The sequence below is a fragment of the Rhamphochromis longiceps genome, linkage group LG16 (genome assembly GCF_057381845.1).
Source record: "Rhamphochromis longiceps isolate RC_006_pf linkage group LG16, R_longiceps_female_GT1.1, whole genome shotgun sequence".
Classification (NCBI taxonomy): Eukaryota; Metazoa; Chordata; class Actinopteri; order Cichliformes; family Cichlidae; genus Rhamphochromis; species Rhamphochromis longiceps.
Window position 1 is genome coordinate 3,333,553 of NC_140572.1, and position 20,222 is coordinate 3,353,774.

General features: G+C 39.4%; 1 protein-coding gene and 1 pseudogene across 3 annotated transcripts; both read right to left on the reverse strand.

The window, feature by feature from the left end:
• Nucleotides 1-2,152: 2,152 nt before the first annotated feature.
• Nucleotides 2,153-18,866, reverse strand: insig2 (insulin induced gene 2). 3 transcript variants are annotated; one of them, XM_085384034.1, is made up of 8 exons: nt 18,723-18,866; nt 17,164-17,366; nt 15,293-15,501; nt 14,655-14,827; nt 10,764-10,888; nt 10,374-10,540; nt 8,459-8,558; nt 2,153-3,991 (listed from the first exon to the last, which is right to left on the reverse strand). In XM_085384034.1, the coding sequence occupies exons 3-8, from the start codon at nt 15,409-15,411 to the stop codon at nt 3,950-3,952; spliced, it is 726 nt and encodes a 241-aa protein (XP_085240160.1). In that variant the 5' UTR covers nt 15,412-15,501; nt 17,164-17,366; nt 18,723-18,866; the 3' UTR covers nt 2,153-3,949. The 3 variants fall into 3 exon arrangements, with proteins under 3 accessions (XP_085240160.1, XP_085240158.1, XP_085240159.1); XM_085384032.1 differs by lacking the exon at nt 2,153-3,991 and adding an exon at nt 7,319-7,991; XM_085384033.1 differs by lacking the exons at nt 2,153-3,991; nt 17,164-17,366 and adding an exon at nt 7,320-7,991.
• LOC146650387 (uncharacterized) lies at nt 4,011-5,960 on the reverse strand (annotated as a pseudogene).
• Nucleotides 18,867-20,222: the final 1,356 nt, after the last annotated feature.

Sequence of the window (20,222 nt, forward strand, 5' to 3'; positions counted from 1 at the left end):
ATGCAAACAAAGGCTCTCGAAATCCTGATGATTCATCTTAATTACTTTTGTCTATGGAAGCTGGAATAAGACAGGACACATTAATCCACATTAGTATCAAACACTTTAGCAATTTATATTAGCAATTTTGGCACTACAGTTTGTATGCAGTTTTTGTGCCAGATATGCAGTATCTCCACTTAATGAGCTGCAGAGCTGTGAATAAGTTTCAGATTTTTAAAGCCACTCAAACCTGTGAGCTCATCTTATTAAATATTCCAAACAGTGGGACAATTAAGAGTTTGGTTGTGATACTAAAATACAGTCAAACCACTGAAAATCTTCTTTCACTTACAGTGAGTTGGACTGAAACTGCGGTAACTCGTTAACGGAGATTTGCCGCGTTATGCCGTTAATGTCATTTTAACGAGATTAACGCTGACAGCACTAGTGGGAACACAACGAATATGACTGCACATTTACTCCGACATCATCCTAGTGCAAAGACAAGTGGAAGCAGACAAAAACAACAAGCATGCATGCTACAAACTTTACCCGAGTCATTTAGACAGCCGTTAGCACAGGATTCTCCTTATGGGCACCTGATATGTTTAATATGCTGCTGAGAATATAACCCAGAAGAAGCGTATAGTAGAGCTTTTATTTTGGAAAGAGCCATTTCTCTGTAATAAACTCTCTTCTCCAAAGATGAGGGATTTCTCAGATTTATTTTTTTATTACTTTGTTGTTTCAGCAACATTAAATTTAAAAACTGTACTTTTGAGTTAAAATATATATTTATAATTTTAATAAATGACAAATTAAAAAGCATGAACATTTTTTGTATTGAAAAAATATCAAACCGTGACACCAAAGTATCGAACCGAACCGTGAATTTTGTGTATCGTTGCAGCCCTAATGAACATGTTTGGAGTTTTTACAAGACACAGAATAAGCCTGTTTGCACGGTTCTGAAAAGAACAGGTCAAAGTTTGCATATTTTACCTTGCAAAGGTCACGGTTTACACTGCATACAACACAGTCCAAGTGCGCCTTTGCAGCAAGCACAGAAGGAAGTACAAATGTTATTTCACAATAAAAGCGATTAAAGTGCTGTTGGCCTTCTTAACTTGTTTTGAGTCGCTTTTTTCAAACATGACAAAACTATACGTGGGGATCTCTGTAATATCTCAGTCCATTTGTTTTCTATTTACTTATAGTACAGTAAAAATTCATTTCTATCCCTACAGATACGCTATAAACAAATGGACTCGTTTGGGCTAATATCTGGAGTTTGAGGTGATTATGTCTACAGTTTTGTGTTCCCAAACAGTAAAAGGTTAATTTCTATTTCTTCCAGATTTTAAGGTGCAATATCAATACAGTCTACATTTCTCAATTGCAATCAGCTCATCTGCAGTTACTACTTAAGGTGGAGATCCGTCTTTGGTCTCTGCTGGATTGTGGAAGTCACCACAGTAAACAAGACTGGTTTGGGTGTTTGCACAGGTTGTCCTTTTTGGGGGAGGGAGGGTTTCACCAGTAGTTTGGTCTTCTGTTTCCCTCTGTCTCCTTTCTAGCCCACATTTCCTATTATCCCCTGTGTCAGGTATTAATGTTTACTCCGTCTTGTATTACTTGATTAGTTTCTCCTGTTATTTTGCCTCAGCTGTGGCGTTTCCTTAGTCCCCCATCTGAAGCCTTAGTTTGTGTGTACGTTATGTTTCTCACATTTCTGTGTTTCCGTTTGGATTTTCAGACATCGTCTTCTGCCTTTTGCTATATTGATCATGTCATTTACTTTGTCACTTTTCTCCCTTCACATTAATTTCCACTGACTGTAATAAAATTGTGCTAAATTTCAGCCCTTTTCATGTACATGTTAGACTATTTTTATTGCTTGTGATTGCATTTACCAATATTACTTGCTATATCAGTATAAAAGGAAGTTTCATAGTGTTTAGAAAATTTACTTTATTTTTCACGTGGAAACTCCCCGTGACCATTAATTTCACCATTTTTGAATATTAGACTGATGGAAAGACTGAACAAGGAAAAACAGCAGAAAAACAATGCCCCATAAATACTTCTTGAACTATGCAAGTATAATATACAATGTATATTTTACATGGAGCCAAAAAGCAGTCAGATGGGCCAAAACCAACTTCAAATGTTCAGTTTTTCCTTCACTTATGACTTTGAATCCAGTTAAACTTTCTGGGAATTCAAAGTGCTCAAATGTTTGTAAATACAAGATGTCATTAAACATCAACAACCAAACAAATACATTGATCTTAGAAAACACTGGATACATTTGGCCTTATTACACTTAAAAGCATTTATCACTGTCATTAAACTGTTCCTCAAATGATACACAGGCTGTTATCCTGCATGTGTCCGCTGAACAAACACAGCCAAGACTTTTAAAACTGCTAAACACCTGGTTTTCACTGTGGGTCAGTAAACCACAATATACATAACAAATCATCATCAGCCTTAAGACTCAACCATACAGTGTTGTAGATCAACGAGCATGAACAGCATTTCACAGACGGATTTTGATGAGTTGATTAATAAGAAATAAGAGAAGGGGAGGGGACTCTAATTACTAATAACCAGTTTGTGTTGTTGTAAACATGTAAAAACACATTAAAGTGGAAATGAAACACTAAAGGCTAATCATCACTGTGGAGCCAAGCTCTCAAAAACTGTCAGATTTAACGATGTGTGAAGCTGGATTTAAGAAATCAGTGTGATGCTGTTGGATGCTGGATTCCCAATTGAGCTTCACTAAGAAATGTTTGTGGTGCACGTGCAGAAAACTGAGTGTGGCTGGGGAAGAATGGACTTTATTACAGTGAAAGGAACTCTTTTGTTGCATGCCAACCAAACTGGAACCAGTTTGTATGTGTGGTGACCTAAACAGGTTCTGTTCATTTCATCCTTCAATGAAATGATGAGTTGCACAAACAGGTTTGTGACTGCTTATTTTACAAAAGTCACTCTTCACAATGAAAAAAAACAAAACAAAAAAAAAACAGATTTTGGTAGAAGCAGAAAATCTCCTTACAGCAAAACCAGTTTGACCAGAGAGAATTTATTTGATTCAGTGTGAAGTTCCATCACCGTTACTCCATATCTGCTGTCATGCATTAGGTGGACAACACCATTCAAAGTGAGCTGGGAACTAAAAGGCAGCAGGAAGACTTTTGGCCAAGTCTTCCTCCCTGAAATAAAAAACAGTAACTAGTTTTAAACTAATTAACACCATAGTCTTCATTTATAGATGGAATTTCTATTTCTAAATGTGTTGCTCACTTCTAACCCTAAACCCAAAGACATCAGTGTTTTTTGACCTGATGATACTGTACATATTAATGCACAAAATAATGGGCTCTTACATGTACCCACTACAGGGGAACACTGGACATCCTGTTTCCTTAGCACCAGCACCTGTCAACATCTCTTCATGAAGAAGATCTAAAAGTAGATTATGGGTAATTACATTAAAAAAAAGAAGTCCAGTACATAGATGCATCCTGGATATGTTCACTAGGCTGTGTGTTCCCCACCAATATACGACAGATGAGGAAGAATCATGAGACGAGGGCAGATAAATAAACAGATCCCACAGATTCTGTTTGGCACAATCGAGCCAAGGGAGCAAACATCTAAGCTGATCTGAATGTTGGCTGCTTATCTGCTAATCCATGTCTATTACAGATAAACCGCAATAAAGGAAAGGAAGGAGAGAAACTTCACTCTCATTATTCACGTCAGTTCATGGATATCATGTGGTAGCAGAAGGCCTGACAGAGCCAGTCAAAAATGCAGCGCAGCAGCCGATCGAGATTTCGGGGATCGATTTAAACGGCCTGACTGGCTCATCAGCCAGCTGTAGTCCGTGCTGATAACCTGCACCTGGCTTCAGGTCATTCTGAGCAGAGGTCTGATGCAGCAGAGACATCCCTCAGTCCTGATGGCTCTTGTCCTGAATGAATTTGTATTCATACTGGAAACAAGGGGAGAAGGAGAGCTGTTAGACACAAAACACCACTTAAAGCCCATCTACTTTAATATACCAATATGGACATGATGTATCATTGTAACTCGGCTGGGTGACTTCTTTAATCAGTCGATATACAGTGCTGTGAAAAAGCATTTGCAACCTTTTTTTTTTTTTAGTACATTTAGTACTTTATCATGTTTCATCAAACGAATTTAATATCAGACAAACCCGAGTAAATACAACGTGCACTTTATAATTTTGAGGGATGAAGCTATTCTGGACCTATGTGAAAAGAAAACTGAGGAGCCTGAGAACTCATCCAGGAGGTCCCAAAAGAACCCAGAACAACTTCTAAAGAACTGCAGGCCTCAGTTAAGTTCAGTGTTCATGATTCAACACTAAGAAAGAGACGAGGCAAAAACAGCATCTGTGATTTCCAACACGAAAAGCACTGCTGACCTAAGAGGCTGCGTGCCTAGGGGTTTCATTTTATCAACCTGTGGTCATGAAAGCGATCACAACACTTAAACTGGATGAACTTGGATGAGTGAGCGAACAACATCATGTAAATCAGATGTTTTTGGTCTGTCCATCCACAGCCACTGTCTTTTTTTGATGTTCGAATACCTCAAAAACTATTACAGACAAAAACTTGCCATCAAAATGAATCAGGATCTATAACTTGGGACACATTAAGGTAATTAAGTGCCTGAGTGCTGAGTCGTCAAAATATGAACAGAAAGGTGACGCACTTCTTCATATTCTCTTGAGAGAAGTTCTATTGTCATTCAGCTTTCCTGCTGGATTGAGCAAATATGATAAATTGTACTATTTTTTTTAATTTTTTTTAAAATGTAGCTCAGTTTGGTAATTGTGGAGTTTATAAATGACACTCAGTCTCCAGTTTAATCTAATTTACACTGAACAAAAATATAAACGCAACACTTTTGTTTTTGCTCCCACTTTTCATGAGCTGAACTCAAACATCTGAAACATACACAAAAGACTCAAATACTGTTCTCATATCTTTATAAATCTGTGTTAGTGAGCACTTTTCCTTTACCAAGATAATCCATTCCCCCTCACAGGTGTGGCATATCATGGTGCTGATTAGACAGCATGAATAATGTACAGGTGTGCCTTAGACTGCCCACAATAAAAGGCCTCTCTGAAATATGCAGTTTGATCAAACAGCACAAAGCTACAGATGTCGCAGCTTTTGAGGGAGCGTGCAATGGGCATGCTGACTGCAGGAATGTCTACCAGAGCTGTTGCCCATGAAATGAATGTTCATTTCTCTGCCATAAGCCGTCTCCAAAGGTGTTTCAGAGAATTTGGCCGTACATCCAACCGGCCTCACAACCGCAGACCACGTGTAACCACACCAGCCCAGGACCTCCACATCCAGCATGTTCACCTCCAGGATCGCCTGAGACCAGCTGCAGCAACAATCTGTTTCCATAACCAAAGAATTTCTGCACAAACTGTCAGAAACCATCTCAGGGAGGCTCATCTGCATGCTCGTCGTCCTCATCGGGGTCTGGACCTGACTGCAGCTCATCGTTGTAACCGACTTGGGTGGGCAAACACTCACATTCGATGGAGTTTGGCACATTGGAGAGGTGTTCTGTTCACAGATGAGTCCCGGTTTTCACTGTTTAGGGCAGATGGCAGACAGCGTGTGTGGCATCGTGTGGGTGAGCGGTTTGCTGATGTCAACGTTGTGGATCGAGTGGACCATGGTGGCGGTGGGGTTCTGGTATGGGCAGGTGTATCTCATGGACAACGAACACAGGTGCATTTTATTGATGGCATTTCGAATGCACAGAGGTACCGTGACGAGATCCTGAGGCCCATTGTTGTGCCATTCATCCACGACCATCACCTCGCGTTGCAGCATGATAATGCACGGCCCCATATTGCAAGGATCTGTACACAATTCCTGGAAGCTGAAAACATCCCAGTTCTTGCATGGTCAGCATACTCACCGGACACATTTCAGAGTGGCATTTTATTGTGGGCAGTCTAAGTCTACGTTCACACTGCAGGCGAAAGCGCATCAAATCCGATTTTTTTGACCGTATGCAACCCATCTATCCGATCATGGTGTGACAGTGTGAACGGCACAAATCCGATATTTTCAAATCCGATCTGGGTCACTTTCGTATGTGGTCCTGAATCCGATACATATCTGATGTTTCAGAAAGCGACTGCTGTTTGATGGTCATGTCGCATTAAATCCGTCTTTTACGTCACTGACACAAGACGCTTTGAGGGTTCACAATAGAGCGCGTTTGCTGTCACATTTTATTTGTAGTGTGAACGAGCAGACGAAAAATATTGATTGAGCATTGAGACCTGCAGTGTGAACGTAGTCTAAGGCACACCTGTACATTATTCATGCTGTCTAATCAGCACCATGATATGCCACACCTGTGAGGTGGGATGGATTATCTTGGTAAAGGAAAAGTGCTCACTAACACAGATTTATAAAGATTTGAGAACAATATTTGAGAGTCATGGGTCTTTTGTGTATGTAGAAAAACTTTCAGATGTTTGAGTTCAGCTCATGAAAAATGGGAGCAAAAACAAAAATGTTGCATTTATATTTTTGTTCAGTGTAATAAAAACTATACTAGAACTTTTAACCTTTTTAAATGCATCTTGAAACATTTTACATATATATATATATAAAGTTTATGACAGTATTCATCATGGACGTCCAAAAGTCTTTTTTTAATGGTTAAACAGATAATAGTTAACAGAAAATATTCTAAAAATGTGCACTGAGATGGACTGAGGTGTTTCCAGTATTACAAAATTCGGCTTGTTACCATAGGGGACTTTTTTCATACTTGAACTGCTACTTAGACACTTTTTCATCTCTCCAAGATTCAGATTTTTTTTTTTTTTTTTTAAAGTTAAGAAAGACCTGTTAAAATTTCAGGCTTTTATTTTTAGCTTTTGAGAGAGCCTGGCTCAAGCATTGGCTCAGATTTCAAAGTGCAAAGAATAGCCTGAAAGTGGACAAACCAGTGCTTTTAAATGTTAAACCTATATTTAAAAAAAAATGTCAGTTTTGTTTTTAAAAAAAAAAAAAAAAAAAAATTATGAAGCTTGGTTCATGTTTGTATGTACACTACCAGTCAAAAGTTTGGACACACCTTCTCATTTAATTGTTGTTGTTTTAATCATTTTCACAACTATTTACATTGGATGTCTTCAGTGAGAATCTACAAACTATGAATGAACACATATGTTGTAAACAAAAAGTGAGAAATAACATGATTCATACTTTAAGTCAAGTCAAGTATTTATTTATTGTCATTGTCAAAGAACAATGAAATTGCGTTTGGGGCTTCCGTACAACCCGTACGTTAGATTCTTCCTAACAGCCGCCCTTTGCTTTGATTCCTGATGTGACTCTTGGTCTTCCTTTCCTGGGGTGGTCCTCATGTGAGACAGCTTCATTGTAGCGTTTGATGGTTTTTGCGACTGCACTTGGGGACACATTCAACGTTTTAGCAGTTTTCCGACTGACTGACCTTCAGTTCTTAAAGCAATGATGGGCTGTTGTTTCTCTTTACTCAGCTGATTGGTTCTCGCCATAATATGAATTCTAACAGTTGTCAAACAGGCCTGTCAGCTGTGCACCAACCTGACTGCTGCACAACACAACTGATGGTCCCAACGTCATTAAGAAGGCAACAAACTCCACCATGAACCCTGACAGGCTCACCTGTGAGGTGAAACCAGTTAATCGCTGTCAACAAAGCAAAGGGTGGCTAATCTCAGCAATCAAATATATATAACATTTTTCCTTTCCAGTCACCTTTCTCACTCACTATGTATTAACAGACCTCTCTGCATTGAATCATACCTGTTATTAACCTCTGTCTCTCTTCCACAGCATGTCTTTATCCTGTCTTCCTTCTCTCACCCCAGCCAATCACAGCAGATGGCCCCGCCCCTCCCCGAGCCTGGTTCTGCTGGAGGTTTCTTCCTGTTAAAAGGGAGTTTTTCTTTCCCACTGTCGCCAAAGTGCTTGCTGATAGGGGGTCATATGATTGTTGGGTTTTTCTCTATATCTATTATTATAGGCTATACTGTACAATATAAAGCGCCTTGAGGCGACTGTCTTTGTGATTTGGCGCTATATAAATAAAATCGAATTGAAAATTGAAATTGAATTTAGAGTTATTTATCATTGTTTCCTTTGCTACATAATTCGATATATTCTGCTTCATATATTTGGTGTCTTCAATGTACAAAGTAGTAAAAATAAAGAAAAACCATTAAATGAGAAAGCGTGTCCAAACATTTGACTGGTACTGTAGATTCAAAATTTGGACCATAAATTCTTTTTGCAAATCAGAGCAGAAAATGTTCTAAAAATTTTGATGAATTGAGAAGCAGTGACTGCTTAGCCTTAATGTAACTGATGTAAATGTAAACTGATTTGTTTCTTACCAAAGCTAGTTGCCGTCCAATGTTTCCCATAGTTATTACTCCTGCAAAGAAGATGCAGGGTAACCACGAGCGAATGTAAAGGAAATCAGGCGACGTGTACCTGGGCAGAGAAAAGGCAAACATCAGAAACTCACTTTAAACTATACACAGCAGAATTAACTGACTGTTTGAATTAACCAAGGTTGCTTTGTCATCATCATCATCATCGTTAATAATGTCCAGTCTCTGGACAAGATCTCTAGTCATTTAGAAAGTGTTATACACTACTGTGCAATACTCTTGAGCCACCTGTTATTTCTTTATATGTTGAGAGGAAAATGGGAGATAGATCTTTGCAGAAACTCTTCTTCAGATGGTGGCTGCCTTTAATTCTGTTCTCTGCTGAGATTAAAACTGGTTCTCAATTCACACCTATAAAGTGCAAACTGTGCCCAGGTCAGAAACAACTTATGCTGCTAACACAACTTTGGCTCTTTGTAAATATCTGCACAAAGAGCATGCTAACGCTAAGCTAGCCAAGAACCAGTGAGACCAGAGCCAGTCAGGCTGCGGCCTCCATTTCTACCTGTTTAAGTAGAATCAATCGTTATTAAGTTTTCTGAGCTTGTTGTCATCTTTGCTTCATGCTGTTGGCTTTGTGTTCATACCTAAATGCTAAGAGAAAGATCATGTGTGTCCTCAATATGATAGGGATTTGTGTTGATGTGTGGGACTGCGGTCTGCGGGTTTATAATATTAAATGATATCTATGAGACAATACGTTTCAGGTCATTTTACAGAGAAACGTAATGTGTACAAGTAGTAACAAATTACTTTCTCCTGGGAGTAAGTAAGGCACTGCGTTAAATTTAAGAAAAGTGTTCTGTGTAATGTGTGTAATACATTATTACTTTGAGCAATGACGCCAACAATGACCACAACAAAGAGTGGAAGTACCTCTAACATGCACAAATAGTTAACCACACAATAGGCAATTAAATTTGGAATTTATCCAGTAGAACAAAGAGTAGATGGACAAATTGAAGGGCAAGACACATTTCCTCACAATCTGTGTCAAGTTGTTGCTAGATTTTTTTCATATTTCTTAATGATATAACTTTCAGTACTGTTCACCTGCTATAGATAGCTTTTAGGCATGCCATTTCTTTGGTTCTGTGCCAAGTTGTCTGTTACACGTCAACACCACACTGGTACGATCTCTAGGTGCCTTTTTATGCTTGAATGACTTAAAGGTCAGTGTTATGGATTAACAACAAAACAAGAAATCTTTCTCAGATGGTCAGGTTCATGGACCGGCCTGAAAACACCTCTGAAACATATTCAGAACGCTTGAGAAATATCGCTCAAGACCACTTTAAAAGTTACAAGAAAGTCTGTCTCCTTATGGCATATAAAGTGCTAATGGGTGGCTCAAGAATTTTGCACAGTAATACTAGCATTCTGCCCATACTCTAACATTAGTCATTGTGCTGGAGGATATAGCTGTGTGCTGTAAAGGCAGCGTGGCCCTGCTAATATCGTGCCTCATATTAAGTGCGTCAGTTTTCTTTTGCTGGAAGAGATCACTGTGGACCAGTCAATATTCAACTGTTGGAGCTAGAGGAGGGTAACTTACTACATGCTGATATAACTTCTTATTATCAAATACTAAATTATAAACAGGGATTACAGTGTGCTACATTACTCGATTCAATAAGCACAATACAGAAGCCCACCAGACAGAGTTCGCCATAAGTCTGTGCTGGCACACCAGTGCAACTACTTACAAAGTTCACTTGGAGTTCACATTATTGCATTCAGCAGTTTATTTAATGATAAAGTCTGAGTTACCAAATTCATTTGTCATTGTAATGATTTTCTCTCAAATCAGCCTCCACATTGTCTTAATATGCAAACTAGTGTTTGAGTAACTTACTGGAAAACTCCGTTGTAAACCAGGAGCTGGGTGGCCAGCGTACCCAAAAAGGCAATGCAGATTCCCAGACCGAAGCCGCTGCGGGAGCGATCGAATGTCCACCACAGGCCAATGGAAAGAGCTGCCAGAGTCAGAGACAGCTGAACATTGTTGGCAAAATCCACTTTCTGATGCAGGCAGAGGTCAAGGACCAGGCTGAATGCTCTACGATGCACTTACACAATGTACAGCTCCATCATCTACCCAGTAAGTCATTAAACACAAACTTCCTTGAATTAAAAGTTACACTCTGTGCTTTACTTACATCTTGAATGCGTGATTTAAAGTCCACTCTGGTGGTGTACAGAGGAAAATTATTAAACAGAGAAAATACCAACGTTCTAAGGATACAGCACTGGCGTGGTTGATACCCACAAACACAGCCACGCAGCGCATCACGCTAGACCATTCCCGCTTGAACTTGTGTGGTTCACCCAGACGGCTGTCGATGCAGGGGTACAACAGCCCAATCATTGCTGCGAGGGGGGAAAAAAGGAAAAAGAATACTGTGAGGAAAGATAAGGGAAATTATGCATCTGTATAGCACCAATTCAAAACAACAGTAGCCTCGATTTAATATTATCGTAAGACCCTATAATATTTGAGAAAATCCCAACAATCAGATGACCCACTATGGGCACGCTCTTGGCAACAGTAGGAAGGAAAACATCCCTTTCAACAGGAAGAAACTTGTAGCAAAACGAGGTTCAGCGAGGGGCCTGAAAACAACGTAACAATAATAAACAATAAAGAGCCAAAACCACCAGAGACTCATGGAGAGGAATTTGCTTTAAAAGTGTTGCAAATGAGAACAATATGATCCACAAGCATAAACTGTGCAGTGATTTGTGTGCAGGTCACAGTGGTTCGTGTTTGTATGTACACTACCAGTCAAAAGTCTGGACACACCTTCTCAGTTAATGATTTTTCTTTATTTTCATGACTATTTACATGTTGGGGGATTGAATAAATCCCCACCAGTGTCACCAGAAAAGCCTCCAACCATCATGCCTCCTCCTCTATGCTTCATGGTGGGAACCATACATGTAGTCGTGGTTTCTTAGCAGCTATTTGACCAAAAGAGCCTGATCCACACAGTCTTCTCTGAACATGTAGAGATGTGTCTGCTACTGGAGCTCTGTGTGGCATCTATTTGTGCTCTAATCTGAGCTGCTGTTAACTGGAGATTTCTGAGGCTGGTGACTGGGATGTATTTATCCTCAGCAGCAGAGGTGACTCTTGGTCTTCCTTTCGTGGGGCAACAACAACAAAACCCAGTTTGTTCCCATTTCTGTCATTTAATCTGGTAAAAATGCCAACGATAATGGTTCGATAAGTACAACAGCATGCAAAAATAAGTTCATTTCTGAGCGAGCAAGGAAACTCAACCTAGAATTTTTAAAAACAAAACAAAAAGATTATTTTCATTGCAGCACGCATCTACGAAACCACTAACCTAGCTACTACAGCAGCGAAACTATTTCTGCACTTTCAACAGAATGCAGAAGCCGTCCCCTGGGATACAAAGTACTGTGTATTTCAACAACAGGTGGAAATGACAGGCTCCTGTGGGCGACGCTGTGTGTCTGGGGATTAAGACAGCCTCGGGCTGTTGTGCTCTGTGCTGAGCCACTCGGGAGCAGCAGGCATTGCTCTACATTTCCATCGGCAGCATCACACCCAGAAGACAGCATTTCAATAAACCAAAAGCCTGGCGGGTATGTTGTAACCTTCAATGTGTGTGCGTGCACAGTTATCGTCATGTTAAAAGTGCCCTGAGGCAACCGTTGTTGTGATTTGTTTCTGTATAAATAAAACTGAATTGTATAGTGTGCATAATTTTTCTAAAAATGCCACGTAGCACTAACAAGTATGCTTTTATATAAATGGTAAATGGACTGATGCTCAAAGCGCTCTTTACAACATGCCACATTCACCCAATCACACCCATTCTCACAAGCACTTTCTCTGTACTTAGTGCTTTCTAACTACAGTCACACACATTCACACTCCGATGGATGCATCAGAGAGCAACTCGGAGTTATTATCTTGCAGCCACCCCTATAAAAATCACAAATTTATTGTGAAAATGATTATTTGTTTGACTCAGCAGTGTTGAAGCAGGAGCATTACTGTCCTATTGAAATGTTTCCCAAACTGCTGCTCAGTCATGAACACTGACACATGTTAGTGGGAGCAGCTGTGTCTGCAGGATGAAGTCAGCTACAGGAAGCCAGTTTGTATCAATACGGGTGCAAATTAAGATCAATATACATTTTTAGTATTGATTAATATCTGAATATGGATTTGCATTTATTTTTTGACAACCCCAATTCAAAGTCAAGTACACTGCATTTCATCATACTAACAGTTAGTGCATGTGTCTGAAAGGTTTTTTGATTGGCCAGAACCAGTGACTCAGGGACCTTCTGTCTTTAGATCAATAAATACATTTCGATGTCATATTAGTTTGATAACCTTCACTATCAAAGAGACACTTTAAAATCTCTGTGCAGATGCAAAACATTGGGGCCCTATAACAAAAGTGACACAGCATCAGTTAGGCTGTCAACATTACTAGCGGGTGTAAATATCTAACATTTTACCACCTGTGAGTATTTATCAGCATGTATCTCTGAAACAGAATGGCTACAAAGCTTGGCATGCAACTCTGAGTCCTATTTGTGTTTGTACAAATCAATGAAATAATAAAAAAAAAAAAAACACACACACACACACAAACTTAATTAAAAATAGTAAAAATAAAAAATGTGCGTATACCTAGTATTCGCACATATGTATAGATTTGAGACTCTCAGACCTTCATGAGTTAACATATTTTCAGTTTTTGCTGAATTCTACCTTTAAATTTATGTGGAACACCGTTTTAACATTCAGAAAATGCATAAACTGTGTGTCTTAATTGTATAATAAACTGAATACCATCATGCACCTGGTGAGTGCTCACAAAATATTCTGCTTATTACTGTGTAACTTGCTCATTTTAAGTGTGCTGCTTGGTGTCGTTTTCAGCTAACAACATGGAGATTTTAGCTCAGTACCATCGCAGAACCGTCTAGAGGACAGCTCTTGCTAGCATTGTAGAAGATGAGCAAGCATAAACAGAGCATAGACAAGTGCCACTTTGGACCACGGTGTGTCTGTGAGCTGTACAGAGTGTGTATTTCCCAAGGAGAAAAAAAGTGTATGATAAGTGCACTCTGACATGTAGAAAGATGTAAGAAAGACGGGACAGGAGAGGTAAGGCCTGCTCAGTGGTGTCTGATAAACTGGAAATCATGGTAGATGTAGTGCAGGCTAAACAGGTTACCTTAAAGTATTGTTGTGAAATGTACAGGGATGCACTATGTTGGACTGTTGCAGGCACGGCTGATGTGGTAACGGGCAATGTTAGGCTATATCAAGGACAGCAGACATCAATTTAAATTTAAGGCCAGGACTGGTACTCGTGCCTAAGTACCTAAGCTGATCTGTCTGCTTAGAGCTTCTACAATTCAGTTAAATCTGCAAAAAAAAAAAAAAGGTAAGTCTCAGAGCAACAGCAGTGCCTCTTTCCCTCTTGATTACCATAAAAACATTAAGGATGTTCTTTGTTTCTTACTCTGCATTTTAGCTTAAATTTTGTTAAATAAATAATGACACAATAAGTCATTTGTTGTTGTTTATCTGAGCTTAGATTTGCCTTCTCTCTCTTTGTTTTCCTCGAGCGTTATGGAAGTAAACAAAAGGACCCAAGACAAAGTGGTGTCCACAAGACCATACATTATTACAAAGTTCAAACTGGTTGATGAACACAGCTCCTGAAGTGTTTCCCAGTCATAATGAAAAACTGATAGCACTGTGCACAAAAGCAGAAGTTTATTGCTAAGGACTCGAAGCTTTCGTCGAAGCGGCTATCCTAGAGCGCAAGCTAGCCTAGGTAAATACCACTTCAGTTGCAAGTATCACTTCTAGCTACACCCTACATCACAGAGTTGGAGAACATCGAGAATTACTTACAGCAATGATAAACAAAGACGTTAAAATCATTTTCAACTCCAGAGTGAGCAACTGGAGATGGGCAAAGAGACACAGGCAGCACCGGGGCAGGAGGTTCACAACCTCTTGTCTAGCTACATTTTGTGGTTTCCATCTGAACTTTTTCTTTTGCTTTTTATCTCGCCTGCCACTTAAAATACATTTTTTTGAACCTCATTTTGAAAAGGGAAACGTTTCACACACCTGCGGCTGTCCCACAGCAGAGCGGCACCCACCAGGCCGAAGAGAAGATACTGGTTATGACATCAGGGGGAAACAGGGTGATGTTCCTCTGTACCTGAAGTAAGTTAAGCACCAGGGCCAGGAAGACGCCCACAGAGAACAACATGGCCCCTCGGATCAACAGGTTGGTCGTCCTGCAGAGCAAAATAAAAGGCGTCAGGATGCTGGTCTGGATTGGTATTTAGGTGCTATTGTGTTTTCTAGTCTTCTTGACCACTCAAAGATCTTTTTTCTCTGTACTTTAAGCACTTCATTCACACACTCACACTCTCTTGGACCAGAATTGTACCAGTGATGAATTGGGCTTCACCTTGCTCACGAATACTTTTAAAAGTATACTGAAGGAGCTGGGACAGACCATTAGTGGACAACTTGGCTACCTTGTTACCCAGGTCACACCCAGATTACCTGCATACAGTGTTGAGTTTTAGCAGGATAACTTAGCCTCAGATTACAGTTTCTGTGCTACAATGTTCAATGAATAAAAGACTAATGAAAGATTTACCTTACTATGTAACATACAGCAAAGACAGTAAAAATGGCACTATGGGAGTTTGTTGTTCTTCTTATGGAGACCTTCTGTAGCACACAGAGCTAACCTGTTGGTGATAGCTGAGATGTATGGTCCACGAGAATGCTGCATCTCTCCAGACCTCGACCACTGCTGCTGGTCGCCGGTCACTGTTCTTCCGCTCATCGTCGTCAAGGTTAGAGACATTCGTAAGACTAATTCAGGAAATTACAGATGGTGTCTGACATCTTTAAACATTAGTGTGGTCAATGTCCTCCACTGACATCCCAAACCACGCTGAAAAACAAGAACAGGCAAAACAAAAAAAAAATTATTAGGCTGATTTCTGTTTCAATCAGAACATCATAAAAAGGTAGGTTAGCTGGGTGCTACATGTAATGGGTGACCTAATGGTTTTACATAGTAAGTTTTAGAACATTTTTTTAAACCTAAAGGATTTATGGTGTAAGATATTATATACACAGCTTCTAACGTTAAAACTTTCTGTATCTTTCAGAACTAAAAGTCAGAGTGTATGTTCAGAAAAGTCTACATACTCCATGTTTGTTTGTAATTACAACACAAGCCACCCAACTATACTCCATGATCAGCAATTCCTGTAATCTGTGCTCATTCATGTAGTCTTGTACCATCAGTAACCGTGCATAGAGGTGACTGTAAAACCATGACCTGTATATAGATAGAATGAGTGGTTGACTGCATGTATACAACCTGTGCAACTTGAATTCATGTATCTAAAACTAATACACTATTATGTAACCACCATCCATGTATGCATGTGGATATTTGGTTACTGGCTGTTAAACTGTGTCGAGCATGTTCATTTCTCCTCTGAGGCAAAGAGCCGAGGTGATTATTAGAACAGTGATGACTTTAGGTCTTTGCTTCACTATCAGCAGGAACAGGAAGATGTTACTGGTGGGTTTTACTGGTGGAGAGCTGGTGACCACAGAAAAGGGATCATATTACATTTGGATACAATTCAGGAACAGTTTAAAAAAATTTTTTAAAAAAAGGAGGGGGAGGGGCTTCCAAAGGATGCACTCTCTGAGAGCGACTCCTGCACAAGAATCCAAACCACTATTTGTGAAACCCTCTGACGAGGGAAATGACTCCAGAAACACCAAAACCACGTTCCCCAAGTCTGGTACAAAGCCACAGACCGAACAGCAGCTACACCATCGCCATGATTTCCTCCATTGTTGTGTCGCATTTGTTTCTCAGATAGAAATGATGCCACGGGACTTTAAGCCGCGTTGCTATAACGACTTCACACACATTTAGTTGGCAATCAGTTGTAATGGAAAATGACTGAAACCGAGCAGAGTCGAGTCATGCCGAGTGGGTACCAGTGGAAAAGAGACAAATGAGTCTGCATCCACCTAAAGCATCAAAATCAAGTCTCACATAGGGAGACTGACAGATCCAGCACCTGCAAACATAGATACTTCACTTTTTTTTAAACTTAACTTGCTTCATGGCTTTCAAGCTGTCCTGAAAGGCTAGGTCAATTTTACTAGCATTACCATTCAAGCACTTTATTATGGTTGCTAATACTAGCACTGCACAAAATGCAAGCACAAAGGAGTGCCAGTACACTTGTGAGGAAAAGTAACTGATTTAATTAATTGAACTGAATTAAAGATTAATTCTTGCTCTTGCTTTTTTAAATGCTCCAAAGTAGCAGCTGCTGTCGTATTCAACTACAGATAGATTGTTGTGGGTTGGCTCTATAGTAGCCTGTATGTACAACTACAATCAGAATCCATTATTATATAGACCTATAGTACTAATGGCATCAAGTCTTGGGGATCGTCAAGATGTTTTCTGGCAAAACTGAGATGAGCCTGTTCCTGTGCTCAGCAAGGATTTTCATCTTGGAACTGCCATGCAGGCCATTTTGCCCAGTCTCTTTATGGTGGAGTCATGAACACTGACCTTAAGTGAGGCAAGTGAAGCCTACAGTTCTTTGAATCTTGTTCTGGGGTCTTTTGGATGAGTCGTCATTACCACTCTGGGGGTAACTTAATGGCTCTCACTGTGGTTCGTGGAAGTCAAATAAATTCAAATTCAAATTCAAATTTTATTTGTCACGTACACAGTACGATATGTAGTGAAATGCTTGGACAACTGCTCGTGACCTAAAGAGAACAAAAAAGGAAAAGGCTATGAATAAGATAGGAAATAAATATGAAAAATTAAAAAGGGTAAATTTAACTAGGAAGGAATAAAATATAAATTAAGGTTAAAAATGAAATAACTGTACAACACAAATTAGAATGAAGGGTAAATTTAACTGGGAAGAATAAGATAAAGATAAATATATAAATTAAAGTTGAAAATAAAATAACTGTACAACAAAATACACAATACACAATATAGAACTATATAAGAATGTATGAAGAAATCTAAATATAAATAAATATATACACAATAACAGCAGCTGTACAAGTATTAACCGGAAATGAAGAATATAGTGACCAGTGTTGTGCAAAACCAAAGTCCAGAAAGTCCAGTGTGTGTGTAAGAACTGTATGTGTGGGTCAGTACTGTGTGGTGGTGTGATTGAGAGACTGTATCGCCTGCGGGAAGAAGCTCCTCCTCAGTCTCTCTGTGTTGGTCTTCAGGGAGCGGAATCGCTTTCCTGACCTCAGCTTTATGACTGTCTTTGTAATATTTTGGCTGAGGGCTCTCAATCACTTTTACCGATTTTCCAAAGAGGTGATCCACCACAGCTAATTTACATTATAACGGGGAGGAGGCAATAACTTTTTCACACAGGGCCATTTAGGTTTGGCCTTTTTTTCCCCCTAAATAATAAACTCATTCACTTAAAAACTGCTTTTTGTGTTTACTTGTGTTATCTTTGTCTAATATTTAAATTTGTTTGATTACCTGAAATATTTAAGTGTGACAAAACATACAAAAAAAACTAAACAAACACAGGAAATCAGGAAGGGGACAAATACTTTTACATATCACTGTAGCAGATGTATCAGCAGCTATATTAACCAATGCTGAATATAATGCTGTGATGCTGCTACGTTTTTCAATCTACAGACAGTTTGAGCAGATGAATGGTGAGCTTGCGCTGGATAATTAACTGTACTGATTTGACTACTGAAACCTTTAGCGTCTTTTATGCAAGGCTGAATCGGGGGAGCCAGTAGATCACGTGTGCCCCTCGTTCACTCATACCACGTATCTTTAAAGCTTTATTTTTAGCAGGCGCCAGGGCTGCCGCAGCATTTTGCCCTCGTTAGACCGATTAACACAGCCCCCATTTACCGGTCCTTTACTACCTGGTGGCGACCAAAACATGTCAAAGAAACAACTAAACACCCAATTAAATAGTAACAGTAGAAAACACGCAGCTGCCGAGGTAACGTAGGTTAGCTTAACGTGAAGTTCGTTGTGTGTACGTAAGCACTGAATAGTTAGCTAAAACGAACGTGTCGTGTACGTGATAGCACACTGGCTAAGGTCCAAGCTCTTACCTTATGCCGACAAACACCTTGTTCTTACACATTTATTCATTTCAATGGCTTTTGCTCGTCGTGTAACACTGAACTGAAACAGACGAAAAGCTAGAGTTTTCTCTCCCTATTGTGACTACTTCCGGCTGAACGGCTAGCCGTTCGCGTTTAAAGGCATGACGTAACCGCGTCGCAAAAAATGACGCGTCATGTGATTGGATGTGTGCGGAACGTTAACCCAATCGCTCTGGACTATAAAAGAATGCCAGCGATGTTGTAATTGTGCAGAAGCAGAGACAGATGAGAGACAGGATCTATTGGATAATTCTTCTGTAGAAATAGTTTCAACTGTTGATTGTTTTTATATATAGTTTTTAATTCACAGTCGCTTCATGCGAAATGTTTATGCCTCAATAACTAGGAAAGGGACAATGGCCATGTTTAATTTAGTGAGCAATTAAATTTATCTTTTGTAGCTTAATACAACAGCCCCAATACCCAGCTCAGCGTTGTACTCTAGTTTTTATCCACTCAAAAGAATCCTCACATATACACGTACACTTAATTTTGTATTTATTTATTTTATTGATTTGTTTTGTGGTGTGATTGGCTTACAGTAATGAAAAAGTGAGAAAGTCACCATGCGCTATGGATTACTCTTAATCCTCATTTATGCTATTTTGTAATCAGCATACTGAGACCTGCAACTCATGATGGTGTTTTGGGGATTATACCTAGGTACACAATGGTTTTAACAGAAAGAGGCTTGCCATGCTCTCTTGTCAACTATAGCACTTAACTCTATCTGTTAACTGGAGTCTACATGCTATGGATCTTTAAAAAAATACCTGTAGAAAGCTTAACGCTGAAAAAATGTTGAACTGAGGGAAATTGTTTGTTAATATATTTACTAAAATCCTGGAATAAACTCAAATTAGAATTAAACACGAGTCCTATATGATAAACTGGACTGTACTACAGTAAGCAGTAATTGGTAGTGCTCACGTGGTTGAAAAGAGTGCTGTACCTTCACTGAGTCCAGCAAAGTTGTGTCCTCTATCATTTCTAGATATTTTGGGAGGTTTATTTATTTATTTGTGGTATAAATTTAATCATCCTTTTGGGTCTTCACTGAGCTCCTTGGAGTGTCAGAGTCCAGCATGTGCTATTTAACAAATCCTTTTAATGTTTTGTAACTATGCGTGTAATGTTATTAATAAACTTTATTTATTTGCACATTTGTTTTTATGTGGAAACAGTTCGCAGAATATTCAAAGGATGGTTTAAATGAAAACATTTAAGTTACACAACATGCACACTAATGATTTTTAAAACTCAGCTAATTGCCTCAAAGACAGACAATCGTCTGAGACGTCTTGGAGGGAGGTTCAGAAGGTGAGAGGGGTGTACAACGTCTCCAGACCCATAATGCATCTAACCAGCTCCTGGAAGACACTAGTCAAGTGCACCATGAGAAAAACACAATCTGAACCAAATGTGCTTCAATCCATTTGCAGTCCT

Bases quoted from the DNA above. Each gene is read 5' to 3' on its own strand.
- insig2 (XM_085384032.1), bottom strand. From the start codon at position 15,411: ATGTCTCTAACCTTGACGACGATGAGCGGAAGAACAGTGACCGGCGAC. The intron at 14,828-15,292 runs GTTAGCTCTGTG...TTTGCTCTGCAG, and splicing joins ATCTCAGCTATCACCAACAG to GACGACCAACCTGTTGATCC. The intron at 10,541-10,763 runs GTATCCTTAGAA...TGCCTGCATCAG, and splicing joins GTATCAACCACGCCAGTGCT to AAAGTGGATTTTGCCAACAA.